At 45.1% G+C, this 26,856-nt stretch overlaps 2 protein-coding genes across 5 annotated transcripts in view; both read right to left on the reverse strand.

Moving 5' to 3' along the window:
• Positions 1 to 1,044: 1,044 nt before the first annotated feature.
• LOC311112765 (prostaglandin D2 receptor 2-like) lies at positions 1,045 to 4,318 on the reverse strand. Its single transcript, XM_084155904.1, has 2 exons — positions 4,302 to 4,318; positions 1,045 to 2,544 (listed from the first exon to the last, which is right to left on the reverse strand). The coding sequence occupies exon 2, from the start codon at positions 2,479 to 2,481 to the stop codon at positions 1,306 to 1,308; it is 1,176 nt and encodes a 391-aa protein (XP_084012030.1). The 5' UTR covers positions 2,482 to 2,544; positions 4,302 to 4,318; the 3' UTR covers positions 1,045 to 1,305.
• A 3,128-nt stretch (positions 4,319 to 7,446) lies between these two features.
• The window catches only part of LOC311113109 (RNA-binding protein FXR1-like), a 31,340-nt gene continuing 11,930 nt past the window's right edge, over positions 7,447 to 26,856 (reverse strand). Inside the window, exons 2-17 of one of the 4 annotated variants that reach the window (XM_084156249.1) lie at positions 21,008 to 21,060; positions 19,546 to 19,639; positions 18,582 to 18,668; positions 17,688 to 17,836; positions 17,203 to 17,296; positions 16,848 to 16,964; positions 16,574 to 16,744; positions 16,402 to 16,480; positions 16,038 to 16,195; positions 15,313 to 15,399; positions 12,294 to 12,522; positions 11,411 to 11,590; positions 10,852 to 11,052; positions 10,627 to 10,731; positions 10,358 to 10,443; positions 7,447 to 10,227 (exon numbers count right to left, since the gene is read on the reverse strand). In XM_084156249.1, coding sequence (XP_084012375.1) covers positions 10,120 to 10,227; positions 10,358 to 10,443; positions 10,627 to 10,731; positions 10,852 to 11,052; positions 11,411 to 11,590; positions 12,294 to 12,522; positions 15,313 to 15,399; positions 16,038 to 16,195; positions 16,402 to 16,480; positions 16,574 to 16,744; positions 16,848 to 16,964; positions 17,203 to 17,296; positions 17,688 to 17,836; positions 18,582 to 18,668; positions 19,546 to 19,639; positions 21,008 to 21,060 — 1,998 coding nt within the window. In that variant the 3' untranslated portion in view covers positions 7,447 to 10,119. The remainder of the gene's footprint in view (positions 10,228 to 10,357; positions 10,444 to 10,626; positions 10,732 to 10,851; positions 11,053 to 11,410; positions 11,591 to 12,293; positions 12,523 to 15,312; positions 15,400 to 16,037; positions 16,196 to 16,401; positions 16,481 to 16,573; positions 16,745 to 16,847; positions 16,965 to 17,202; positions 17,297 to 17,687; positions 17,837 to 18,581; positions 18,669 to 19,545; positions 19,640 to 21,007; positions 21,061 to 26,856) is intronic. The other 3 variants (XM_084156252.1, XM_084156250.1, XM_084156251.1) reach the window with 3 other exon arrangements.

Raw genomic sequence — 26,856 nt, forward strand, 5'->3', positions numbered from 1 at the left:
GAGACATGGATTGTGTATGTGTGCCATTCAGAGGGTGAATGGGCAAGACAAAATATTTAAGTGCCTTTGAACGGAGTATGGAAGTAGGTGCCAGGCGCACCGGTTTGTGTCAAGAACTGCAACGCTGATGGGTTTTTCCACACTCAACAGTTTCCCATTTGCATCAAGAATGGTCCACAACCCGAAGGTCATCCAGCCAACTTGACACAACTATGGGAAGCATTGGAGTCAACATGGGCCAGCATCCCTGTGGAATGCTTTCGACACCTTGTAGATTCCATCCCCTGACGAAGTGAGGCTGTTTTGAGGACAAAAGGGGGTGCAACTCAATATTAGGAAGGTGTTCCTAATGTTTTGTAGACTCCGTGTAAATTTACTTCTGTTGTGCAGGTAATTTTTGAACCAGCTGCAGGCCACTTGGTCTAGACCAATTTCGGATAGCCTCCGTAGCAGGAGTACATGATCAACCATATCAAATGCTTTCAACAGATCAATATATAGGGCAGTGCAGTGCTGTTTCCTGTCGAGTGCATTAACCATGTAATTTATGACTAGAGAAGCAGCCGAGATGGTGCAGTGTCCTAGCCTAAAGCATGGCTGGTGAGCATTCAGAATGCATTTTCCATTTAAAAAAGGACCGCAGCTGAGAATTTACAGAGACTTCTAATATTTTCACTAGACATGAAAGTTTGGTGATTGGGCGAGAATTACGAAGATAGCAGGGACCATCACCTTTGTGGAGCGGGAGATCAAGGGCCACCTTCAACACCTTAAGAATAATACCCAAGAGAATGGATAGAGAAAAAATATGTGTCAAGGGTTCCACAATCAGAGGTGTAGCAAGTGGTAGAAGACACGGGTCAAGAATGTCTTCCCCAGTGGACTTTTTAACATCAATAACTAAGACAGCGTCCAGAACTAGTAGTGACTTGCCGAAGAGAGAACAGTGGGTCACCATTTACAATAGCAGGCAAGTCTGCGATTGAACAGGGGTGCATCAGCGCCTACTTGGAATGGGTACCGTAAAAAAAAAAAAACAACAAGCAAATATTAAAGCATACTAGCACATTGCTGAGCCTTTAGTTTAACACTTCACAAAATATATATCAGTAGAGTAAGCAGGCTACTGAAACCATTGCAAAAAACACAAGATATATCCCACAATCCTTCTGGGTTTATGCTGTACATAATACTGATTCAAAATTTAATGATTTATCAATGGATCATTATGTATCCCACTGCTGCAGAACCTGGATCAGAACCTGGCTTTGGCACCGGAACCTTCATTGACACAACACCTCCTTCTCAGTTAGCAGGGTGTGGTTCCATCGTCCCCTGCGCCATCTCCACCTCCGCCCTGGAGTCTCCTCCTCTCAGGCTGGGGGCATTGTTGTGGGACCTCCTCCCCATCAGCAGCAGCTCTGAGGTACTGATGGAAGATCTCTGCGTGCTTTGTCGCCGTGACCACTCCCCTAGGTCCTCCGCCAGCACGCTCTCCAGCACCGCCCCCAGGGACTGTCTGATCTTATTGCACAGGTCCGGGCAGCTGAACACATAGAGGATGGGGTTTAGCACACTGTTGAGGAAGGCTAGGCTGGCGGTGGGGGGCAGGCCACGGGCCACAAGGCCCCGGAGAGAGGGTCGATACTGGGCTACAGCCTCCAGGACGCTGAAGATGTGGTATGGAGCCCAGCAGATCACAAAGCTCATCATCACTGCTACCACTAGCCGCACGAAGCGGAAAGGGCGCCGGTTGCGGCCACGCCGCGCGATACTAATGGTCACTGACACATAGCTCCACACAATGACCACCAGGGGGATTATGAAGGCCAGGAGGAGCTTAGAGAATGCCAGGGCATCCTGGCGTGCTTCACACCGCTCTTTTAGGTCAAACTCCCTAACAGGGAGATACTGGGCATAGTTATAGTAACACATGATCCGCCCGTCACGCCGATGAATAGTATCCCGGAACAGGTAGTACGGTACCGTACAGAGTAAAGCCAGGGCCCAGATGATTCCACACACCCTGCCAACCAGCTGCACGTTCCTCCGGTTGTGGACCCAGATGGGCTTGAGAACCACCAGACAGCGGTCCAGAGAGATGGCCGCCAGCAGGAAGGCGCTGACGAACATATTGAGGAAGAAGAGGGAGGAGTGGAGCTTGCAGAAGGTGGTGCCCAGGGTCCAGGACTCTCCGCGGGCCAGGAAGAGGGTGAAGAAGGGGAGGGAGGCCGTGGACAGGAGGTCCGAGGCAGCCAGGTTGAGGATCCACATGCTGATGACGGTACGGCGGACGCGGAAGCCCACGACCCCCAGGATGAGGATGTTCTCCAGGATGCCGAAGCAGGAGACCAGGCCGTGGAGACACACTGTGGCCAGGCTCAGAGACCCCACCTCAGCCGAGGAGTTGGAGGGTACGCTTGCGTTCACCATGGCCTGGATGAGAGGGCAGTAGACGGGGCTGCTGCTAGAAGTGGTCATCTTGACAGTTGAGATTCTGCTTCTGACACTGTCCACTTTGACTCTGAATTCCTGTGTACAACACTGCAAAGAAACAAAGCAAAGAGGCATTATGAATTAGGACTCTATTAATTCTGTATCTTGGAAATTCAGCGTTACAGCATGATTTAAATTTTGGAGAAGATTCCATCAACATTACACCAAACATACACAGAACATGGTTGCCATGTTCTCAGAATATAAGATATTAATGTTCTAGACACATTTCATGAGAACATTGCAAGAACATTCCTTTGTATCAGTTGTCAGGAGGTCGCCTGATCATCAAGCTTTGATTATTTGAATTAGCTGTGTAGTGCTAGGGCATAAAACTAAACGTGCCCCCAAGTGGGGGCCCAGGATCAAGTTTGAGAAACCCTGAGTTAAGGGAACATTCTATCTATATACGTTAGCAAAAACCTTCTGAGAAAGTTTTTAGCATGCCTCTACTTCTCTGCCTCGCTCCCTGCATATTTACTAAATCATAAAAGCAATAATCTCCAAACTGGCAACTGTTTAGATTATCAATCATTGTGGTTTCTGTGCAACATGACTCGTGTCAAGTTTGCTTGAAAATAAAAAGAGAGAGAGATGGCTTATCTCTCTGTCTCACTCTCTCCACATCCTCTGTGCAAGTTTGCCTTGTCTATAAAGGTGAAAGCCATTGCACAGACAGACACAACTTCTGTTCTAGCTCTTTGCTAGTGTCCTAATACTTTGTGTTTGTGTTGATGGAAATGTAGCCTATAGTAGGTGAGAGTGGGGTAAATTGAGCCATTTTTTACATTTAGCATCACTCTGTCAAGGGAAAATAGTATTATTTCTAACAAAGATATCTACATATATTTCAGGATGTTGTGTATCCATGGAAATAATCATAATTCAAATCAAATCAAATTTTATTTGTCACATACACGTGTTTAGCAGATGTTATTGCGGGTGTAGTGAAATGCTTGTGTTAACATCGTGCCAAACAGCACTAAGGGCATCATTGCCAAAATCTCAAAGTATCCCTTTAAAAGACAAAAAATACATAACAGTTTTGAAAACATAGCTTGTCCAAAAAAGGTGGTCTTTTGGCACAACTTACCCCTGGTATGGGGTAAGTTGAGCTGCGGGACACGGTAAGTTAAGCCACCTACACATTTCTGTACTGAATAAAATATTTCACTACCTTTTTAAAACAATGTATATATTTATTTTCCAAACACAATTCAACACAATCACGTTTTTGTCTCTTAAAGGGATACTTTGGAATTTTGGCAATGATGCCCTTTATCTACTTCCTCAGAGTCAGATGAACTCATAGATACCATTCTTATGTCTCTGTGTCCAGGAAGGAAGTTGCTAGCAGATACGCATGCGGTTTGAAGTATCCCTTCAATAATTGAAATAATCTTTTAAACACAGGCTTAACACCTAACAAACACTGTGTACTTTTTTTTGTACACTTTTAATAGACCAGGCCCTGTTGTTACCTCATATCCCAGCGATAATGAATTGCATTACGCCTGGGAAGAAAACTCTTCAATTTGCTCAATCATTGGCTCAACTTACCCCAAGGCAAACATTTTGACTATATTAGCCCACACAGCTACAACGATGCTAGGTTTAGAACCTCAATCTTTATCTAAAATTACATTTGACAGCATTTTTGTAAGCCTACATTTCACAGTTAAAGTGAAAAATGCAGATCCAAAATTTAGAGTAAGTTATTCTGGATCTCATCTATTTGTAGTCCATATACAAAATGTCTCTAAATTTCTAAATAGTTTTGAATGGATTACAAATAAAAAACGCACCTTAACTGAGAGTCCACGTTGGGAGACTTGTTGCACTGGTTGTGATCAGTGTAGTTATGATGGGTGGGTATTCAAGCATACTGACACGCCTGCAGTCACACCCACTAGTCAGTTGAACTAGGGATGAAAAGCATTTGACAGATTAAAGATAAAGATCCGTTTATATGGCCTTGTTAATACACAGACTACTGATTATTGGGGATTTAGTCGAGGAAGAAGTTTCAGAAGAAACATCAATTAAAATGTCCTCAACCTAATCCAAAATGTGAATATGTGGACCTGGGAAAAAAAAGCAGTTCATATTATCATTCCTTAATGCAATTTGATGGTTTTGATATGTTCTGCGACTCTTTTGATGCATCATTTTTCTCTCTCTTACACACACGCCAAGCTGTTTCTTTGCAGTGTTGATGAAGAGATTGCTGACGACCACAAAAACAGGCTTTAATACAAAACTCTGCTGTTGGTACTTATGGTTGGTGGAAACCTCAGACCTGAGTCACACATGGTTTGCATCATCAATGAGCGAGAAAGCATCCAACGTTCACACAACAATTACACAAAATAACTACTCCTTGCTCAACCCGTTTCCACTTGCATGCATGGTATGTATGGCAAAGCGCCATTGACAGTAAAACAATAATCCAAGCAGAACAATTGCATCACTTACTAGACTTGCTTCACAGTGATAGGTTCTGTAGAACAGGAAGTTCAAAGTAATCTCAGGGAAGATATGTGATGTGCCATTGGTCCATCTGCTGTTTATTGCCTGCTGTTCTAAATGGGTAGCCTATCTGTGCATAGGGAATGCAACAATGATTCCACTCCACATAGGCTTTTGGTACTAAGGCAAAACAACATAAAACATTTCAAATGACATCTCAAAGGAAATCTTGTTAAGTGACTGTGGGAAATATATTCTGTTCTTACAGATTGATAGGGGCCTAGTTAGAATACTATTCGGATGTTTCCAGAAACAGACTGGCCATAGAGCTAATCATGGGCCAGTGTTGGAACCTCAAGGAGAAACATGGGCTGGTGTGTTAGTAATGCCTGGGGCTATTTCTATGGGGATCCCAATCCATACCTGGGTATTGCAGAACACCAACCTGGTCTCAGAGCAACTCGTATTATTCTGTATATACATCCGAGACACTCTATTTAGTATGATATGTTACAGGGTTAGGGGAAGGGTTAGCTAACATACTAAGTAGTTGCAAAGTAGCTAATAAAATTGTAAATAGTAGAACATTTGCTAATTAGCTAAAATGCTATAGTTGTCCGTGACGACATTTGAACTCACAACCTTTGGGTTGCTAGACGTTCGTGTTATACTTCAATTTTTGCCTGAAGTAAACATCGGTCTTATACCAAATGTACCAAACGTAACATATCATACTAATTTGAGTGTCCCGGATTTACATTTACTATGTTACGTCTAGTCTAGGAGACCTGGCTGAGAGCACTGGCTTCATGCTAAACTCAACAGAGAACACAAGTTTCGTCTAAAATGGCACCCTATTCCCTACAAAGTGCACTAGTTTTGACCAGAGCAATAGGGTGACATTTGGACCGCAGCCCCACAGTGCACACTGATCTGTGGGTTACAACAGTGTACTTTTCAATCCTGCCCATCAGATCCTGTGCCACCCATTTGTATCACAAAGATGTTTATCCTATCAGTTTTGATTCACAATTTATACACATTAAGGACAATTAACGGACAACTACGTCAAAATGTCAAAGCCTAGCAGCCACTGTTTTTCAAACGGGTGTACAGACTGAATGCAAAATGTGTGTTGGGACAGTGGTGTACCTCCTCCTTCCTCTTAGGTGTGCTGTCGACACTCATTCTATTATGAACAGGTTTACCCTTGAAGAGGCGTGCACTGTTGCCCCCTGGTGGACCAATTACGATCTGCCACCTAACTGCTTTAAAACAAAATGTATAATAATAATATATAATATAATTGGTCATTTAGCAGACGCTCTTATCCAGAGCGACTTACAGGAGCAATTAGGGTTAAGTGCCTTGCTCAAGGGCACATCGACAGATTTTTCACCTAGTCGGCTCGGGGATTAGAACTAGCGACCTTTCGGTTACTGGCACAACGCTCTTAACCACTAAGCTACCTGCTTAGTGTATAGAGGCAGCATGTAACACACAACCTACTTTACTAAAATCTGGGACCTCAGCTGTTTTTCAACCTTCGGGCTAGACCAGGGTTGCCCAACCCTGTTTCTGGAGAGCCACCCTCCTGTAGGTTTGCGATCCAACCCCAGGTGTTACTAACCTGATTCATCTTATCAACCTGCTAATTATTAGAAATCAGGTGTGCTGGATTAGGGTTGGAGCAAAAAACTACAGGACAGTAGCTCTCCAGGATTGGGCAGTCCTGGGCTAGACTAAGTGTCATGAATAATTATACCTGACAATTAACAGCACACATAAATCAGTCCCTGTTAAGAGAGGAACAATGAAAATATGCAGTGGAACTGGCTTCGAGGTCCAGAGCTGAGTTTGAGGGATATAGGGAATAGGGTGCGATTTGAGACCCAAGGTGAACTGCTTCCTCTGGATCAGCCATGAGTCACTCTAGAACAGGGCTCCAACCCTGTTCCTGGAGAGCTATCCTCCTGTAGGTTTTCAATACAAACCCAGTTGGAACTAACCTGGATCGGCTTATCAACCAGCTAATTATTAGAATCAGGTGCGCTAGATTAGGGTTGGAGCGAAAACCTACAGGACAGTAGCCCTCCAGGAACAGGGTTGGAGTGAAAACCTACAGGACAGTAGCCCTCCAGGAACAGGGTTGGAGTGAAAACCTACAGGACAGTAGCCCTCCAGGAACAGGGTTGGAGTGAAAACCTACAGGACAGTAGCCCTCCATGAACAGGGTTGGAGAGCCCTGAACTAGAGCTCTAAATGCTCTGACTATATTAGGGTTTAGCTCTGTGTGTGTAGAAATGGAGTATGCAGCTGTAATAGACAAATGTATCATTGTAAAGGTTGGAATTAAACTAGCCTATTCAATCTATGTTACTGTCATCAGATGAGCGATAACAGTTAATACTTGGTTATCAGTAGGGGAGGTTTGTGTTTCAGAGACTCTTGATTTAGTCAAAGGGACAAATACATAAAAATGTATCAAACAATGAAAAGTCCTTTATTGCCATCAGAACATGAGTGAGAAGACCAGAGACAAAACCTGACAGAGTGAAGAGTTGACAGTACCTAAACAGTACTACTAGCACACACACACACCAACATTCTCTCCACCCAGAAAGACATAGGGATACAGAGTCACAAGAGGGAGATACAGTACTGACACGAGTGAGGTATACATTTCACACAAACAATACATTAAGTGCTCCATCTGTCTCTCTTAATCCCACATGCAGGCATGCACAATTGAACTCTTATTTTAAATACTCAGCGCTCTGCTCTCATACCATGACACAGAAACAGACAGTTTAACCAAAAGGGGACAACACAATCTGGGTGACTTTAATCCAGTAAACACACCTTTATCCCAGTTTAACCCACACTCAATACTCGTGGCTGTGTGAACACTTAACACTGATGTTCCAGGTTCGTGTTAAAATGTATTGTAATACTTAGTGTAAGAAACAATTCCACTAGTATGAAAGGAGATGGGGCTTATTCTATCCTTAGTCATCCCAGTAAAAAGGCAGCCATCTTGTGGGTCAATGAGTGGTGGAAAGTCTTAAGTGTCTTTAAGGCAGGGCTCTCCAAACCTGGACCTGGAGAGCTACCGTCCGGTAGGCGCAAAAGCCTGCCTACAGGACGGTAGCTCTCCAGGAACAGGGTTAGAGAGCCCTGCTCCAAGATATGGATTCTTAAACACATTCGATGTGGACATTAGCAGCAGTTCTAGTAGTGGATGAAATAATGGTGAAACTGAAATGTGACCCTCTCCCTCATGCAAAGCTACTGCTAAATGATCATGCAAATTGGTTGGTTTGTTTATTGATTTAGAAAAATAGAGCGCAAACTCAGACAGAAGAAATCAATTATTTCATCTCAAAGACAGTTGTTGATTTCACTTCCATTTTATTTCACATTTTCTATGATGTGGAAAGAACAAAAAAAGTTGTTGAGGTAACCAAGACGACAGTAACAACATGAGCCCACCGAGCCACTAAGAGTGTCTTGAGTCTCCGCCCTCCCGCCCCTCGGACGACACATTTTAAGAACAGGACAGCCACCTCGCTTATAGTTAGTTCATCTCAAAACACTCATGTCTCCTCCGACCACAACGCGGGGCGACCACACTGACTGCATCCCACTGCCCCACTTCCCGTGACTGAATTGCAACAGTGTCGTGTTGCGGTCGCACACAGTTTGTGCATGTGCGTGTAACAGTGTGTGAATGGCTCTACTCATCTCATTTGAAGCTGTGCTCATCACACAGTCAGTCTGCAGTCCGTCCGTCTCCTCCCCCACCCAGACCCTTCTACCCTCTACCTCCCTTGCTCTCGTGGTCGCCGTGGCGTGTGCGTTCGGACTGCCATGCTGCAGTTCACCCAGGCGTTAGTGTGACTGGGAGCTAGAGCGCCATGTTACCCTACCTCCCTATTCCACACAGCTAGTAGGCTCGGAGAAAGAGGCACTGAAGTCTTGTTTAAAGTCTAAATCAATCCACTTAACATCAAGTCCTCAATCTCTCTCCTTGTCTGTTGGTCTGTGTGAAAGGCTGTGTGTAGGGACAGCCCTGGACACTAGCGTCAAGCAAAAGAGAGGGGAAGTGGCGCAACACCTCTTCCTACCCTCCCAGCCAATACTGGCCTCGCCTGCCTTTGTGAACTCACCACTGACCCAGGGCTACATTCCAAGATTTCTGTGTTAGTCCTCTACCCACTCCATTTTAATCCTGTGGTTGCCAGCTCTCAACTGTGCACACGTACATACAAACACACGTACAAACACACGCGCACACACACACACCAAACGCTGTCCAGTCCACTCTTAGGGAGGACAAGCGCCTTGAATTTCTTGTTTGGCACCAGACTTTTTCTGGCCAGTCATTCGTTCCCTCGTTTTTTTACGTATTACCAGTTAACCTCCGCACTTGTTTAACTCCCCATTCCCTCGCTACTGGTCTGTTCTCTTCTCAAAAAAAGAAAACCTCTTTCCAGTGAAAAACAAAAAAAAACTATAAACACGTTTTTATTTTCAAATTCAAGGCACAATGTCTATCAATAATCACATCTGTCCGACTTTCTGTCCATCTGTCTGCGTCATCACCAACCGACGTTTAGGCCAGGGTACGTAACGTAACACTCCTGACACTTGTTCTTCACCTCTTGGACTCATCCGCCCATCCCTCCCTTCCTCCAGCTAGCATCATCTATCCTCCTATCCTCCGGACCTTAAAGACTGGTAAAAGACGTGTCTGTTTGAATGGGAGAGCGGCCAAAAGTCCAAACCAGTGATAACATCAAAATAAAACAGTTTGCAAAACAAAAATAACAATAAAGTCTCGTCCTGTGTTTGTTATTTCTTTAAAAATCAAGTCGTATCCACCAGCTATTTTCTGGCAAGCTAGTTGTTTTTTTATTTAAATAAGCACTAAGTACTGATAGATAGGATAACATACACTGTTACGTGTGTTTATGATGCTTTTGTCGTTTTTTTTGTACTTTCTCTCCCCTCTCACTCTCGTAGTAGTATGAATTTCTGGTATTTTGTCATTTTTCACTCATCTGTTTTAAGGTTTAAGTAAATGCAAGCAGGGACAGTTTGCCATGAAGTCTTGCTCTAGACGTGGGTTTTTAGGGGGCGGGGCCTAGTCCTCTACGAGACGCCGTTGACCAGGGTCTCGCTGGGTGTGGCCATGCCGTTGCTAGGGGAACGCTTTGAGGGGGCCGTGTGCTCGTCCCTCTTGGCACTGCTCCCGTTCTCCTGAGGAAGGAGAGCAGAGGAGGAAAACGGTCAGTTTAACAAGTCACTAAAAGCTGATATCTGTGTGTGTGTGTGTGTGTGTGTGTGTGTGTGTGTGTGTGTGTGTGTGTGTGTGTGCGCGCGTACGTACTTTGGGCTCGGGAACAGCGAGGGTTTCCTGGGGAAGGGTCTGTCGGCTCTGGGACTCAGCGCGGGAGATGTAGTCTGCCACGGTCACTGCAGAACCAACAACCCAGAGAACAGTGATCTAACCAGGAGATTCAGTATAATGCCAAAACCAGTGCTCCACAGTGGGGGGACCAGACTAAGGAAGGATCCAGGAGAGACTAGAGCATTCTCCTCCAAGGTCCAGACTGACAACAGGGAGGGAGGTTCGGGACGGTCTGACACATTACTCACCCTCAGCTGGCAGTCTGTCACAGCTGGCGGATCCTCCCTCTGGGTGGTTGCCACGGTTACGGCGACGTCGGCTCCTGTTGCGGCGCTGGGGTCTGCCCTGCTCATCTGGTAAAAAAAAAAAAGAGACCGGAGGTATGAGAAAATAAACGTTGTAATACTTCAACCTAGCCTCACAGCATAACCATCTGCCGTTCTACAAAATGTCCGCCTCTCCAGGCCTCCTACCCAGTCCGTTCTCGTTGGGTCCGGCCTGGCTGTCTGACTCTGTGGCGGCGGCGTCCATCACACTGGGCTCCTGGTCATTGCGGCGACGGCGAGAGCGTCTCCTGAGGTCTACCCCTCCCACCCCCTCGCTAGCGTCTGTGTCACCCTGCTCACTCTCACCCTCCAGCAGGGAGAACGGGTTGCTGTCCGGGTCCCTCAGCACTGGACAGGGGGAGGAGAGGGAGCACAGAGAGAGGGATAAAGAAAGACAGAGAGAATGTGAGAGAGATAGAAAGAGATTAAGAGAGAGTAAGGGCTACCATATCAAACTGGACCACCTTCCAGTCATATGAGAAACAACTAGACAATGGGGTTTGACCTGGAAGATGCCAGTTTCACCTGGGTCCTATTCATTAGGGCTAACTGTAGAAAAACTATTTGCTACAGAATACGCAAACAAGCGTTTCTCATTGGACAACTTCAGGCAGTACTTCCCTAATTCTGTCAGTTTTCTCCCATTTGGTGCCTAATGAATACGACCCAGTAGCCTAGCTTGGACTATTAGCCTGCTGTGTTGTACCGGAGCTGATTGAGTTAGTAGGTCGTGAGGCTGGTCCTCCGCGGCCCCGTCCAGTGTTGGATCCACGGCCCCTGCCGCCCCGGCGGGAGCCCCTCTCATCTCCACCCACGCCCCGGGGCCGCTGGTCACGCTCGTTGAGGTCCTCAGACTCAGAGGCATTGGACTGCTCAGAGTTGGTACCTGGAACACAGACAGAGACATACAGCATATAGACAATGGTATAGACCGAGGGATGAGCAAAAACAGAGGATAAAGAGAGAAAAGAGTAAGATGGGGGGGGGGGGGTCTATGTCAAATAGAGGGTGCTAATATTTGTCCTTTTTCACACATGTACAATTGTGTAACCTGTACAGTGTTTGGTGTAAAATGTAAAGTTTTTTTGCATATCCCACTCCGAGACACCCTCGCATACTGGGGTCACGGCCAGGGATCAGCCATTATTGACAGCGACCCTGGAGCAATTAGGGTTAAGTTCCTTGCTCAAGGGCAGATCGACAGATTTTTCACCTTGTCGGCTCGGCGATTCCTGGCCCAACGCTCTAAACGCTAAGCTACCTGCCACCCTGTGGGATGTTCTACTGGTAGTCCAAGTATGTGTATGTACCAGTCAACTCATCAGCAAACCCATGAGAGAAGGTGTGGTCCTACTAGAGTCAGACTGGTTGGTGTTCACTGTACCAAAGCTCAAAATTGAACCAGATCATCGTCCCTGAAGACTAAGAGTGTAGCCTGCAAACAACTAATATCACACAGAACCAACCACTAACAATTCACTGTCTTTAAGCAGAAAGGCAATTGAATTATTCAGATAAGCAGCATGCCAGGTTTGTTAGGTCAGAATCTGACAAACAGTGAGGGATCATGGGAGTTGTAGTCTAGTCACCATATCCAGAGTACTGGCTGTTGGAGGGCCTACGTCCTCGGCCACGGCCTCCGTAGATGCGGGAGGTGTGGAGGTTGGTGGAGTTGCTGCTCTCGTCCGTCAGGTAGCCCTTCTCCCTGTCCCCAGGACCGGTGCCCCCGACCCGACTAGGGGGAGCACGATAACCCACCCCGATCTGACGGAGCTGCTCGTCAATCTGCAGCCGCTCCAGACGCAGCTGCTCCACTTCCTGTTAGACACAGATAGAGAGGTACATGTTAGAACATACATCCGAGACACATTCCTATAGGGCAGAGTACGTTAGAACATACACTGCCTGAGGAAGGCTAGTAGTCAAAACGCGTTGCACTGGTGCGTCCTGATGTACTATGCTGACTGCTCCCATATGTATTCTTATGTAAATATATTCTGTTAATAGTACACTAAAAGTTTATTGCCATGTACTGGCCGCCTAGTCTTTTCATTAGAACATATAATTTAGATAGAAAGCATAGCTCTTGACTGGCAACCATTTATTTTATTTATTTTGCAACATACAGGACCCAGCTAGATTTAGGATGCATCCCAAATGGCACCCCATTCCCTATATAATGCACTACTTTTGATGAGAGCTCTATGGGCCATATTGCAACAGTTTGACGTGAAATTTTAGTATCTGGAGATGTTTTTTCGTGCATTTTCTAGACCAACTTCATCTTGGAATGCACTGATCTCTCTTTTTCAGTTCTGCAGCATGGGCAAGAGGGTGGGTGGGTGGGTGGAAGGGCTGTGGCTCAAGTACACTGACAGCAGTTTACTGGGGCCTTTTGGTTAGGTGTGGTGGTTGAGGGTGTCACTTCAGAATGCGACAGCTGCTGAACAACAGCTGACCCTTGTGGGAGGTGGCTGACCAGGAGCAAGGGGGTGCAAGGATGGGTAGAGGGGCGGAGGCGTTATTTTAGGAGGCTAGGCTCCAGATATCCTGTCATCTACACCGCTACCCCCTCTTGCCAACCCTGAGTAGTGGACTATTTATAAAAGCACACAGGGTAAGGGCAAAATGAAGCAACTCTCGTCAGCTTTCACATGAGGTGAAGGGCGGATGGAGGGGGGACAGGTGACCAATCTGGAATGATCTGGCACCTCCAACCACCCCACAAAGGCCTCTAACCCTCTGTCCCCATACAGAGTGTACAGTACACAGAACATCACCTATTGAAAGACACTAGTTTCCACGTGTCCATACAAGTAGGTAGATTAGAACTTGCTCCTGATTCGGGGTCAGATATTATTTCATTCCATTCAATGGTTAAGGTTATGATTTTTTTTTTGGGGGGGGGGGGGGGGTAATCTGATCCTACAACTGTGGGTAAGGGGAACGCCTACCATGCGTGTATATTCAGGCCATTGGCCCAGTCATTCAGTGCCTAGGCTTACTATAGATATTCAGAGGCATATAGGGTCAACATATACTGTGCCTTGAGAAAGTATTCTTACCCCTTGACTTACTCCACATTTTGTTGTGTTACAGCCTGCATTCAAGCTACACACAATACCCCATAATGACAAAGTGAAAACATGTTTAGACATTTTTGCAAATTTATTGAAAATGAAATACATAAATCTAAAGTATTCACACCTCTAAATCAATACAGATTAGAATCACATTTGGCAGCAATTACAGCTGTGAGTCTTTCTGGGTAAGTCTAAGAGCTTTGCACACCTGGATTGTACAACATTTGCTCATTCTTTTAAAGATTATTCAAGCTTTGTCAAGTTGGTTATTGATCATTGCTAGAGAGCCATTTTGAAGTCTTGCCATAGATTAAGTGATTTAAGTCAAAACTGTAACTACGGCACTCAGGAACATTCAATGTTGTCTTGGTAAGCAACCCCAGTGTAGATTTGGGCTTGTGTTATAGGTTATTGTCCTCCTGAAAGGTGAATTTGTTTCCCAGTGTCTGTTGGAAAGCAGACAACCAGGTTTTCCTCTAGGATTTTGCCTGTGCTTTAAGAAACGGAATAGAGTTATCCTAAAAACAGCCTAGTCCTTGCCGATAACATGCATACCGATGATGCAGCCACCACCATGCTTGAAAATATGAAGAGTGATACTCAGTGATGTGTTGTGTTTGCCCCAAATATAACGCTTTGTATTCAGGATATTGAGTTTTAAATTAGTGCAATTTTGCATGTTTTGGAATATTGTATTCTGTACAGGCTTCCTTTTCACTTAGGTTAGTATTGTGGAGTAACTACAATATTGTTGATCCATCCTCAGTTCTCTCCCATTACAGCCATTAAACTCAAACTGTTTTAAAGTCACCATTGGCCTCATGGTGAAATCACTGAGCGGTTTCCTTACTCTCCGACAACTGAGTTAGTAAGGACACCTGTATCTTTGTAGTGACTGGGTGTATTGATACACAATCCAAAGTGCAATTAATAACTTAACCATGCTCAAAGGGATATTCATTGTCTGCTTTTTTTTTTTTTACTCATCTACCAATAGGTGCCCTTCTTTGCGAGGCTTTGTTAAACCTCCCTGGTCTTTGTGGTTGAATCTGTGTTTCAAATTCACTGCCCGATTGAGGCACCTTAAAACAGATAATTGTAAATGTGCTGTACAGATGAGGTATATATAAAAAAAAAAAAATAGTTAAACATTATTGCACAGAGTCCATGCAACTTATTAAGCAAATTTCTACTCCTGAACTTGCCATAAATGGGTTGAATACATATTTACTGAAGACATCTCAGCTTTCCATTTTTAATTCATTTCTAAAAACTATTTAACTTTGACATCATGAAATGTCAATCTAATACAAGTCAGGCTGTAACAACAAAATGTGGAAAAAGCCAAGAGGTGTGAATACTTTCTGAAGGCACTGTGGCTGAGTAGGGAATCTAAAGGTCTGTCAAGCCACAGTGATATTGTAACAGAGGGATCCCGAGGTTTGATTGACATGAGCAGAGGAGAGGGCTGAGTGCCTATTTGTCTGGTGGTCTCTGTATGGGTTTCTGCCTGTGTGTCTCTCACCTGTAGGTAGGCAACATGGTACTCCAGTAGGGCCTGGGCGTTGCTGATGTTCTCCTTAGTTCCCACAAAGACAAAGGGGACCATGCCCTGAAGAGAAGGAGGGTGTAAGACAGTGGACTTGTAGAGCAAACGGCTACTAGTGGAGAGTGCTTCATTGTGAATTTGAGGTGGGCGAGTCCTGATGTTTATTCATGGACATTTGTACATTTTCGTAAGGGCCAAAGAACCGATGTCTTTACGTTGATGTAGAAATGCGCAGAATGAAAGAGGGTTCACTTTGAATGAATTTTAGGAAACTTGCATGTATGCTCACAATCACAAGAAAGCACACTGAACAGACATACACCAACCGATGAGACCCCAGCCAACCCCCCCTAGAACGGGTGACGTACAGTACAGACATGCTGTGGAAACTGAAAATGGGACAACTGACGGACAACTGTGACAGCCTACAGAAAGAGCCTATGGCCTGCAAAATTCTGGTTACTTTTCAACAAAAAATCCCAGGTTTTCCAGAATTCCCAGTTGAAGGATTTCTTGCTTATTCTCTCCTAATTCCAGAAATCTTCCAACCAGAATCTCTGGACATTTTGGGAAAGCTATCAGAATTTTGACAGAGAGAAGATGGAGGTACAGGGGAGACCGTGGTGGCGACGGTGGAAACAGAGAAGCGGTAACTAACACCCTGGTACGGTTACGGTTGATGTTTGCAGCGCTCCATTCACCTCTTGTTTAGGGGCAGTGTCTTCTCTGCCAGCCCCCTGCCTGCCTACCTCCTCCCGGGGAAGCTTTTTGTCGTTGTCCCCCTCGATCCGGACCCGCACCACGCCCGACTTGTCTACGATCTCCTGGATGACTTTGCCGTTCTTACCGATCACTTTGCCTGGGAGGGGGGGGGGGGGGGGAAGAGCGAGAGAAAGAGATGGGGGGGGGGGGGGGGCATTTGGAGACCAAGGATTAGTTGGACGAGTCAGGTTTATATGAAATTATAAAAGATGGCACAATTGAGATTGTATCATTGTTTCTCAATACATGTATATAAAGGACATTTAGTGATTGACTAAATCATGGGTATGGGCTTCAACTCACCTACGAGGTTCCTGGGCACCTGGAAGTAGTCTTCTTTGAACTCCAGGAAAACCCTGGCCAGCTTCACTGCTTCTGGGGTCTGCAACGCAAACAACAAGCCATTATATAAGACTGACAGCCTGACACACACAGCAAGACCCCTCTCTCACCTAAACAGGACACCCCTACACACCTCTCCGTAAATCCTGAAGGTGCAGCTCTCTTCCTCCAGTTCGATGGCGGTGACACCGGGCACCTTCCTGGCCTGCTGGATGTTGGCACCATGGGAGCCGATGGCCAGACCCATCAGGTCTTCCCTTACCTTCACCTCCTCCTGGTACGCTGACGCCAGCTGCTTACTTGTCTGGGAGGCAAGGAGAATAGGGTGTCAATGTGTATGTCTCTACATGTTGATGGCTGCTCTCCAAGTTCCATTTTAATTGAATGAACATGGTGTGTGTTTGTACCTCAAGGTGTTTAGTGGCTTCTTCGTTGCGGGACATGAGCATGAGCTTGGTACGGATGCTGCGGAAGTGCATGTCGCTCAGGAGAGCAGCACGCTTTACTGACGTCTCGTTCGTTGACTAGAGAAAGAGAGAGAATTAGCGTGAGAAAGACAGAAAAAAAGCACAAAACTAAGACTAGCCTTGTAAAAATGGTGTCTGGGAGTAGGTGTGCTGATCTAGGATCAGGCCGCCCACCCCCCGTCCATATAATCTTCTGAATGATCTAAAAAGGCTAAATTGATCCTAGATCGGCGCTCATACTCTGAGAAGCTTAGTGAATACAGGCCCTGGAAGCAGCAGTTGTTGTGATACTGACCAGCACGATGAGCTCATGTGAGGCTGCACTGTAGAAGATACAGTTGGCTCCGATGGCTTTCCTGAAGTCTTTGTGGATGTTGTCGTTCGCACAGCTGTTGGTCCAACAATAAACTCCGGGTGAATCCACAGTTACTCAGAACAATAACAGTGCATTATGTAGCTACTGTGAGAGGCCATTGGTCTACCCAAACACGACAAAGCTCAGATGACAACATTTCAATGTCTTTAACTGTCTAACAAGAACCCCCTCACAAATAGCACCCCATTACCTACATAGTGCAGTACGTTACATAAGTATATGTAGCCTTGCACGGGCCTTGGCTTGTGCGAGACGGCCCGGTCAAAAGTAGTGCACTAAATACGGAATAGGTTTGCCATTTCATGTCAAAGCAATATACTCCGTAGACGTTCAGTCTGAGTGCAGTGCTACAGCGCCACCACAGGTGAGGCTGGTGTAGTGCAGTGCTTGGGTCAGACACTCACATGTCCCGGAGGTCTTCTGGGACAGTGATGGGGACCTTGTGGAAGGAGTTTCGGGAGGAGGGGCTGTTGGGGTTGACGGGCCGAATGCGTTCGTGCGTGACAATCTCGTTGTATGTGGCGTCGCAGGCTGCGTACTCGATGACGTAGAACTGAAAGGTTAAAATAGAGACATGGGTTCTCAGAGATAGAGAAATGGCAAGAGAAATAAAAAGTAGTGCTAAAGAGTATTTAAATCAATAGACAGACCCATATGTATATACGGGCCAAATAATAAGTAGGGCTATATTCTGTTAGGCTAGACAAGTTACAACTACCCAACTACCTAGTGAGCAAACACAGCAACAAATCAAAAACAGACCTAGACTGCATTCATTCATTCCACACAGACAATATATTTCTCCATCACATTGAAGATTTATAGGGTTTTTAGGGAAAGTAAAATCAGAAATGGCACTTCTCTTTAAAATTTCATCCAGCGTAGGTTTTATTCATTTGATTAATGAAAAAGTCATTTTCCTAGTCCCCTCTGACTCAAGAGAATGAGAGCGAGATAGAGGGACAGAGAGAGAGAGAGAACACGCCATGCTCTAAGGCCAGTATTAAAATCATCACTCAACAAAGCGGACATTTCAACAAGCCTTTATCACTGATCCAAATGTATCTAGAATCACACAGCACGAGGCCTCAACTTGGACTGATCTTGATGTTGAAAAGAGGACTAATCAGCTACAAAAAAAAAAAAAAAAAGTGTATTGGTTGAGATTCAGAGATATTCTTCATGCCTCTGTTCACATGAGTGAAACCCGACTCCTTATGCACACACACACACCGTGACCCCCCCCCCACCCTACCGACCCCATGCCGGCCCCAGCGTGCACCCGACCCCTAACTCACCAGTCCCTGACTCACCTCTCCCTTCATCATTCTCACCCGGGCCAGCCACCAGCCACATGGCTCCTGCTCATTGGCCCTGGAGTACACCTGGGGAGGAGAGACGATTAAAACTGGACAGAGATAGTAGTTTATACCTGATAGGGCTGCAAAATTCCACTATCGCCCTGGTTTTCAAGAAATTCTGGATTTCCTGTATAGGCCCATTTCCTCCAGTATACAGGAATCTTCCAAACAAGATTTCTAGAAAACCTGGGAAAGTTACCGTAATTTTGCAACCCTAATACCTGCTTAGGGACGCATACAGCAAGGATTGTACCAGAAAAATGAGAGGAAAATAACTGGATAATTACAAAAAGAAGGAATATTTATTCTGAATTCTATCATGTAGTATAAACCATAAACTTCACTTTCAGGTGTGAAAAACCTCTAGGAAAGTGATAATTGTAAATGTATGAGATATATATAAATTATATGGACAATGAGATGAGTTTGTCTCAATGGAGATGATGAGTGCTGCTGTGATGAATGAAATTCTAGCTGGCTAATCATGTGTCTAAATTGGACCGGGGTTAATCCGTCTCTACATCACTCTGACGTGGTGAACAGGACTCTGGACTAGCAGGGAACTTGCCTCATGGGTAGTAATCTCCAGCTATGACTGGAATCATGGTGGAGGAAGCAAACTAAACCGCTGATAGTGATATGGATTAATGTGTGGTATGGGACTCTGTATGACATCACAGGTGGGTGTGTGGGTAGTTCACTCAACAGATGGTCGAAACCATCACAGATAGGGACCTGGAGTTTCCTGATCCGGTCAATTCCAGAAAAGCTCCCCAAATTCCCCATTTACCCCAGAACTCCCAGTTGGAAGATTCCTGGAACGTTTCTAGAATCAGTTTTGCAACCCTAGAGGAAGATCGAGGGGTCTGGGGAATCTGGGGACATGAGCAGCCTGGCATACCTCCACCTCCTCTCCCTCGCCGATGTCCTTGTGGTAGTCGGCTGGGGGCGGCAGCCGCACGTCACTGAAGGGCAGCTGTCTCTCTGGTTGCCAGCTTTTTAGGGGGACAGGAAGAGAGGAAGAGTGATGGGGGGAAACAATCAAACACACACCGGTCAGCCATCTTACAAACAGGAGAAACCTGAACGACTACAACATAGGCTGAAATACTCTTCCGGTCATGTGATTTATAACAGGAAAAAGGTCCACTGCCCTCAACACTTTCTCTTGCCTGTGCATTTGCATTTGCGTGTGTGTGTGTGTGTGTGTGTGTGTGTGTGTGTGTGTGTGTGTGTGTGTGTGTAGGGCTCTACAGTGCCACCATTTTACTCGCATATGCAGCTAAATATTTTGCTGTGCGACCTGGAATTTAATTTAGCTTTAATACCTCAAATATTTTTCATTGTGCTCCTAAATGACTTTGTGTGCGCCTCCATTTTAAGTTAGGCACACATGTGCTCCTTGTAAAATAAAAATAATTAAAAGTATGTGTAGAGCCCTGGTGTGTGTGTGTGTGTGCACATGTGTGTGTAGCAGAAACTTCCAGAACATAGAGCGTAATGAAAGTACTACTAAAGGAACACAGGAGACAGACCCAAAAGAGAGTGTCAACCCCTAACATAAGGCTTAATAGTCCTGCTGCCTGAAACTGTTCTCTAGCTGATGGATAAATCTCTTGGCGACAGTCATTGAAGGCCAGGGAAAGAGAAAGGGTGTAATGTTTACAAGGGGAAAAGCCATAAACTTAATGGAGTGTAACTCAATTACATACGGTAATGATCTTAAGACGGCCCTATAATCTACAGTAGATCATTTATCTACAGTAGATAATTTATCTACAGGAAGACTGTGTGTAAAGGCAAAGTGAAAGTTGGACGATTAGAATAATCAGAAACGTCAGTGGATTACAGAACTAGGATATTGAGTAGGTAGTGTGTGCTTTTATATAAAACACTAAAAACGAGAGCTCGGTCTAAAAACAGCTCACTGGACTGCGGCTTAGTTCAACCTACTGGCTTCAAATTCACAGAAAGATACTTACGCTCATTGCAAGTGAGGGGGTTCATCATTTTAATATAGGCTAGCTAGCAGATAAAATAGGGTTGAACTGTACACAGGTTAACCCTATTTTGAGGTCAAATATTAAGGGGTTTGGTTAGTGAGACGGGACAGGGTAGGAGTTACAGAAGGGGGGGATTATAAAGGGTTTTGTGGACAGCTGTGTCCCAAGCACTGGTGGTGCTGAAACTGGGATTTCTGGAAAAGAGGGTAAAACTAAGCCAAGGGATTGGGGGAGAGCGATGACTTGAGCAGCGTGGGTAGACTGGTGTGGGTGGATGTCTAACTAGGGTAAACCTGTGACTCAGTAACTCACAAATAGGAGGGGCTACTACACATGTCACATGTGTAAATGACAACTTACTTGTTTTCAAATACTATTGTGAGTGAGTCTTCGTGGACATCTTTGATGAACCCCTGAAAAAGAAGAGAAAAATCTTGATGTGTGTGCGCGCGTCAGAAGGTAAAAACAGGTCTCTAGGGCTGCCACAAATTACTGTATAACCTTGTAACCGATGGTTACGGATTTAGAGTCTTGAAAATGAAATAACCAGCACAACCGTTTAATAAGAATAATAACTGTGGAACGAACAGCTGACTGAAGAGAGGACGGCGGGACTTTAGTGCGGTTGAGTCCTTTTCTGCGGTAACATGGACTCAACGTGATGAAACGTTGTTGCTCCTTGCTGAAATGTAGAATGTTTATTCAAATGATGTTAACTGATGTGGCTCATGCAATGGAATATTAGTCGAGTTGAATCAACAAATCACAGCACATTGATGGGTACAAGTCCTTCATTTACTTCCTGCTTTGCTCCCATGCGTACACTTGCAATGGTCGCCAGTCCACCCATTATGGTCTCTGACTTGAATGAGGACGCCTGTATTATTCATTTGATTTCTATTGCGGTACATTCAGTCAGTCAACAGCGGAGGAGAAAACTTGAGTACATTTTTTTTTTGCTGTTCGAACGGTTATTACGGTGACCGCAGTAATTTGGCTGGCCAATTACCATTATCCAAAAATCCATGACTGTCACAGCTCTAGGTACGACTACACAAGCAGGCACGCAAATCAAAAGTGCACGACACGACCGTCCCTACTGGAGAAAGTTGGGTGATACTGGATCAGCCGCCATTACAAGAGACTCCTCCTCCAAATCTGTTGCCCATCCATCAGTCAGCCCTCTACAGATCTATCACACAGTGCCATAAACTCCATGAAGCTGGGAGTAGTGGAGGGAGGTTGCCACGGTGCTCAGTGTTACACTGCCTTATATGGGGCCGAGAGGTCGCTGGCAGTTGCATTAGGGACTGAGAGGGAGAGTGAGTGTCAGAGCAGAGGGAGTTTCACCTGCTGGAAAGGAAACCTTTCGGGAGGCAGCGCAGGCGTTATGCATACTGAAAGCCCTTACACAACTTATAGCATCAGATTCCCTTATACTACACAATCTAACAATAACTTAAGTTCTACTGCTGCCACTTTCTTAGGCCCCAGCGAGAGAGAGAGATGGCCAAAGAGCCAGAGGGACACCAGATTGAATTGCACTGTGTCACAACACAAACTGCCAGTCTGTGTCGCTGTCACTCAAACTGCAGGCTAGGGCCACAGAGACTGGCTAGCTAGTAGTTACCAGAGGGGAAAAAAACACTTTGGATAGCTGCCTTGGTTGATGAAAGGAGACGGGCATAGTATATTCCAATACAGGGCTTACTGAAGATGTGATGTAATGAATGGTGTTCCTTTCTACTACCAGGTCAAAGGTCAGGCAAGCCTTTTGGAATGAGAGCACAGAGGTTAGAGTGTCATTTACGGCAGTACAGTGATGTCACTCCTTCTCCGGCCATGTGCTGTTCCAGGAGGAGTAGAACTCCCCACATGCCCAAAGAGGGATCCCTCTGGCGTGGGGGTGCCAGGTCTACTCTACAGACCCCTGGTATAGGAGGACATCCCTGTAAGCACCAGTGATTGTATCTGCCCCCGCCCCTAAGTTTTCTGAGCCACATTTTTTAAATGTCGTTTTAAAATTGTTGGACATTAGACTACAAATACCAGCAAATCAGCTCCAAGTGATTTTAATTTTGGAAATCTATTCCAAAGTATTCCCACGCATAATACAGAGATGTGTTGGGCACGGATGTTGGGCGATTAGGCCTGGCTCGCAGTCTGCGTTCCAATTCATCCCAAAGATGGGGTTGAGGTCAGGGCTCTGTGCAGGCCAGTCAAGTTATTCCACACCAAATCGACAAACCATTTCTGTATGGACCTCGCTTTGTGCAAGGGGGCATTGTCATGATCAAACAGGAAAAGGACTTCCCCAAACTGTTGCCACAAAGTTGGAAACACAGAATGGTCTAGAATGTCGTATGCTGTAGCGTTTAGATTTCCCTTCACTGGAACTAAGGAGCCTGAACCATGAAAAACAGCCCGAGACCATTATTCCTCCTCCAAACTTTACAGTTGGCACTATGCATTCGGGCCGGTAGCGATCTCCTGGCATCCGCCAAACCCAGATTCGTCCGTCGGACTGCCATATGGTGAAGCGTGATTCATCACGTGATTCATCACGCGTTTCTAATGATCAGGAGTCTAATAGCAGCGAGCTTTACGCCACTCAAGCCGACGCTTGGCATTGCGCATGGTGATCTTAGGCTTGTGAGCGGCTGCTCGACTATGGAAACCCATTTCATGAAGCTCAAGACGAACATTTCTAGTGCGGACGTTGCTTCAAGAGGCAGTTTGAAACTCGGTAGCGAGTGTTGCAGAGGACAGCCGATTTTTACGCGCTAAGCGCTTCAGCACTCGGCGGTCCCGTTCTGTGAGCTTCTGTGGCCTACCATTTGCGGCTGGTTCCGTTGTTGCTCCTAGATATTTCCACTTCACAATAACAGCATTTACAGTTGACCGGGGCAGCTCTAGCAGGGCATAAATTTGACGAACGTACTTGTTTGAAATGTGGCACGTTGAAAGTCACTGATCTCTTCAGTAAGGCCATCCTACTGCCAATGTTTGTCTATGGATATTGCATGGCTGTGTGCTCGATTGTATACACCCGTCAGCAACAGGTGTGGCTGAAATAGCCAAATACACTAATTTGAAGGGATGTCCACAGACATTTGTATATATAGTATATGTGATCGTATACAAAAGTAAGCAAGGTTTGAAATTATGTTTTAGTCAAATATAATATCCATTTGGGCTTCTTGCGGTTAATTTGCAGTCCACAAATTTGGCCCCATGATGATCGCTGGTGTATGGGTTATTATGACTCACTGAGATGCAGTGCCTTAGACCGCTGCGCCACTCGGGAGCACATTTGTAGCTTCATGTGGCGATTTCCATGTTGCAGACATTAGCACAGCAGGAACGCCAGCAAGTGTGGTGAGCTGGCATTTGCCGACACGTTTGAGTCGGTTTAATAAAACATATTGACACAAAAGTGTTGAAAAGAGGGACAAAGCATTGTTGTTTAGACTGATTTACCTCATGATTTGTCAACTCGTGCACAATTAATCTGCGCTTCAGTCTGACCAACAGTAGCCTACTGATAAACACAGCTGCAGGTAGCCATGAGAAGCCTAGGCGCTGTGATCCCCTCTGGCCAGGGGAAACAAAGCAGTAACATGTATTTCTAGCCTAAGCTATGCATTTCTAGTCTAACATAGGCCTATTTATTTGTGTTAAGAGAAAATGTAAAATGTCATCAAATTTGGTTTATATTCAAACTCTGGGTGGCTAGGCTACCTAAACCTTATCAATCCAAAATGATTGACTGGCATTAAATCAACACAATAAATCAAATAAAATGTTATTCATCACATGCTTCGTAAACAGGTGCAGATTAACAGTGAAATGCTTACTTATGGCCCTTTCCCAACAATACAGGGAAATAAAATAGAAATAGAAAAGTAACAGTGATAAAAACACAATGAGTAACGATAACTTGTCTATATACATGGGGTACCAGTACTGAGTCGATGTGCAGAGGTACAAGGTAGATATGCACATATAACTAGGAATAGAATGACAAGGCAACAGGATAGATAAACCGTAGCAGCAGCGTATGTGATGAGTCAAAAAAGTGAATGCGGTTGGTTAACTTTTTAATTACAGATGCAAGGCCTACACGATGCAGCCCTACATAAAGCAAGCTCAGCCGTGTTAGTTCTATTGTCCAATTGCAGTCGTCTAGTTTTTTTCAACCATATGAGCTGATTAGAAAATATCTGGTCCCATCATAGTCCATATAAATCAGTTTTACAGCTGATTTATTACTGTGTCATACCATACAACTAGGGAACTGAATTTTACCTGGTTAGGTTAGTCTACCAGATAAGGAAAAACTCTGGGCCCCAGGAAAACAACCCACCACCACTCTAGGACATATGGTGTCACCTCTGAAATCACCACACAATGTTACAAATGCAGAAAAATATCCTATAAGTATGGTCCACTATCTAGATCTTGAGACACACACACACACACAGTGAGGGAATAAAGTATTTGCTCCCCTGCTGATTTTGTACGTTTGCCCACTGACAAAGAAATGATCTGTATATAATTTTAAATGGTAGGTTTATTTGAACAGTGTGAGTCAGAATAACAACAAAAAAATCCAGAAAAACGCATGTCAAAAATTTTATAAATTGATTTGCATTTTAAATGAGGGAAATAAGTATTTGAACCCCTCTGCAAAACATGACTTAGTACTGGTGGCAAAACCCTTGTTGGCAATCACAGAGGTCAGACGTTTCTTGTAGTTGGCCACCAGGTTTGCACACATCTCAGGAGGGATTTTGTCCCACTCCTCTTTGCAGATCTTCTCCAAGTCATTAAGGTTTCGAGGCTGATGTTTGGCAACTCGAACCTTCAGCTCCCTCACAGAATTTCTATGGGATTAAGGTCTGGAGACTGGCTAGGCCACTCCAGGACCTTAATGTGCTTCTTCTTGAGCCACTCCTTTGTTGCCTTGGCCGTGTGTTTTGGGTCCTTGTCAAGCTGGAATACCCATCCACGAACCATTTTCAATGCCCTGGCTGAGGGAAGGAGGTTCTCACCCAAGATTTGACGGTACATGGCCCCGTGCATCGTCCCTTTGATGCGGTGAAGTTGTCCTGTCCCCTTAGCAGAAAAACACCCCCAAAGCATGTTTCCACCTCCATGTTTGACGGTGGGGATGGTGTTCTTGGGGTCATAGGCAGCATTCCTCCTCCTCCAAACACAGCGAGTTGAGTTGATGCCAAAGAGCTCCAGTTCTCCTCTGAATCATTCAGATGTTCATTGGCAAACTTCAGACATCCCTGTATATGTGCTTTCTTGAGCACAGACGTCCCTGTATATGTGCTTTCTTGAGCAGGGGACCTTGCGGGCGCTACACGATTTCAGTCCTTCACGGCGTAGTGCGTTACCAATTGTTTTCTTGGTGACTATAGTCCCAGCTGCCTTGAGATCATTGACAAGATCCTCCCGTGTAGTTCTGGGCTGATTCCTCACCGTTCTCATGATCATTGCAACTCCACGAGGTGAGATCTTGCATGGAGCCCCAGGCAGAGGGAGATTGACAGTTCTTTTGTGTTTCTTCCATTTGCGAATAAATCGCACCAACTGTTGTCACATTCTCACCAAGCTGCTTGGCGATGGTCTTGTAGCCCATTCCAGCCTTGTGTAGGTCTACAATCTTGTCCTTGACATCCTTGGAGAGCTCTTTGGTCTTGGCCATGGTGGAGAGTTTGGAATCTGATTGATTGCTTCTGTGGACTAGTGTCTTTTATACAGGGAACAAACTGAGATTAGGAGCACTCCCTTTAAGAGTGTGCTCCTAATCTCAGCTCGTTACCTGAATAAAAGACACCTGGGAGCCAAAAATCTTTCTAATTGAGAGGGGGTCAAATACTTATTTCCCTCATTAAAATGCAAATCAATTTATAACATTTTTGACATGCGTTTTTCTGGACTTTTTTGTTGTTATTCTGTCTCTCACTGTTCAAGTAAACAGTGAGAGACAGAATAAACTGTCTCTAAGACTGATCATTTCTTTGTCAGTGGGCAAACGTACAAAATCAGCAGGGGATCAAATACTTTTTTTTCCCACTCACTGTATGTATATATCTGTCTATCTATACACACATATACATACAGTGGGGAGAACAAATATTTGATACACTGCCGATTTTGCAGGCTTTCCTACTTACAAAGCATGTAGAGGTCTGTAA

This window comes from Coregonus lavaretus (genome assembly GCF_964263955.1).
Source record: "Coregonus lavaretus genome assembly, chromosome: 39".
Lineage (NCBI taxonomy): Eukaryota > Metazoa > Chordata > Actinopteri > Salmoniformes > Salmonidae > Coregonus > Coregonus lavaretus.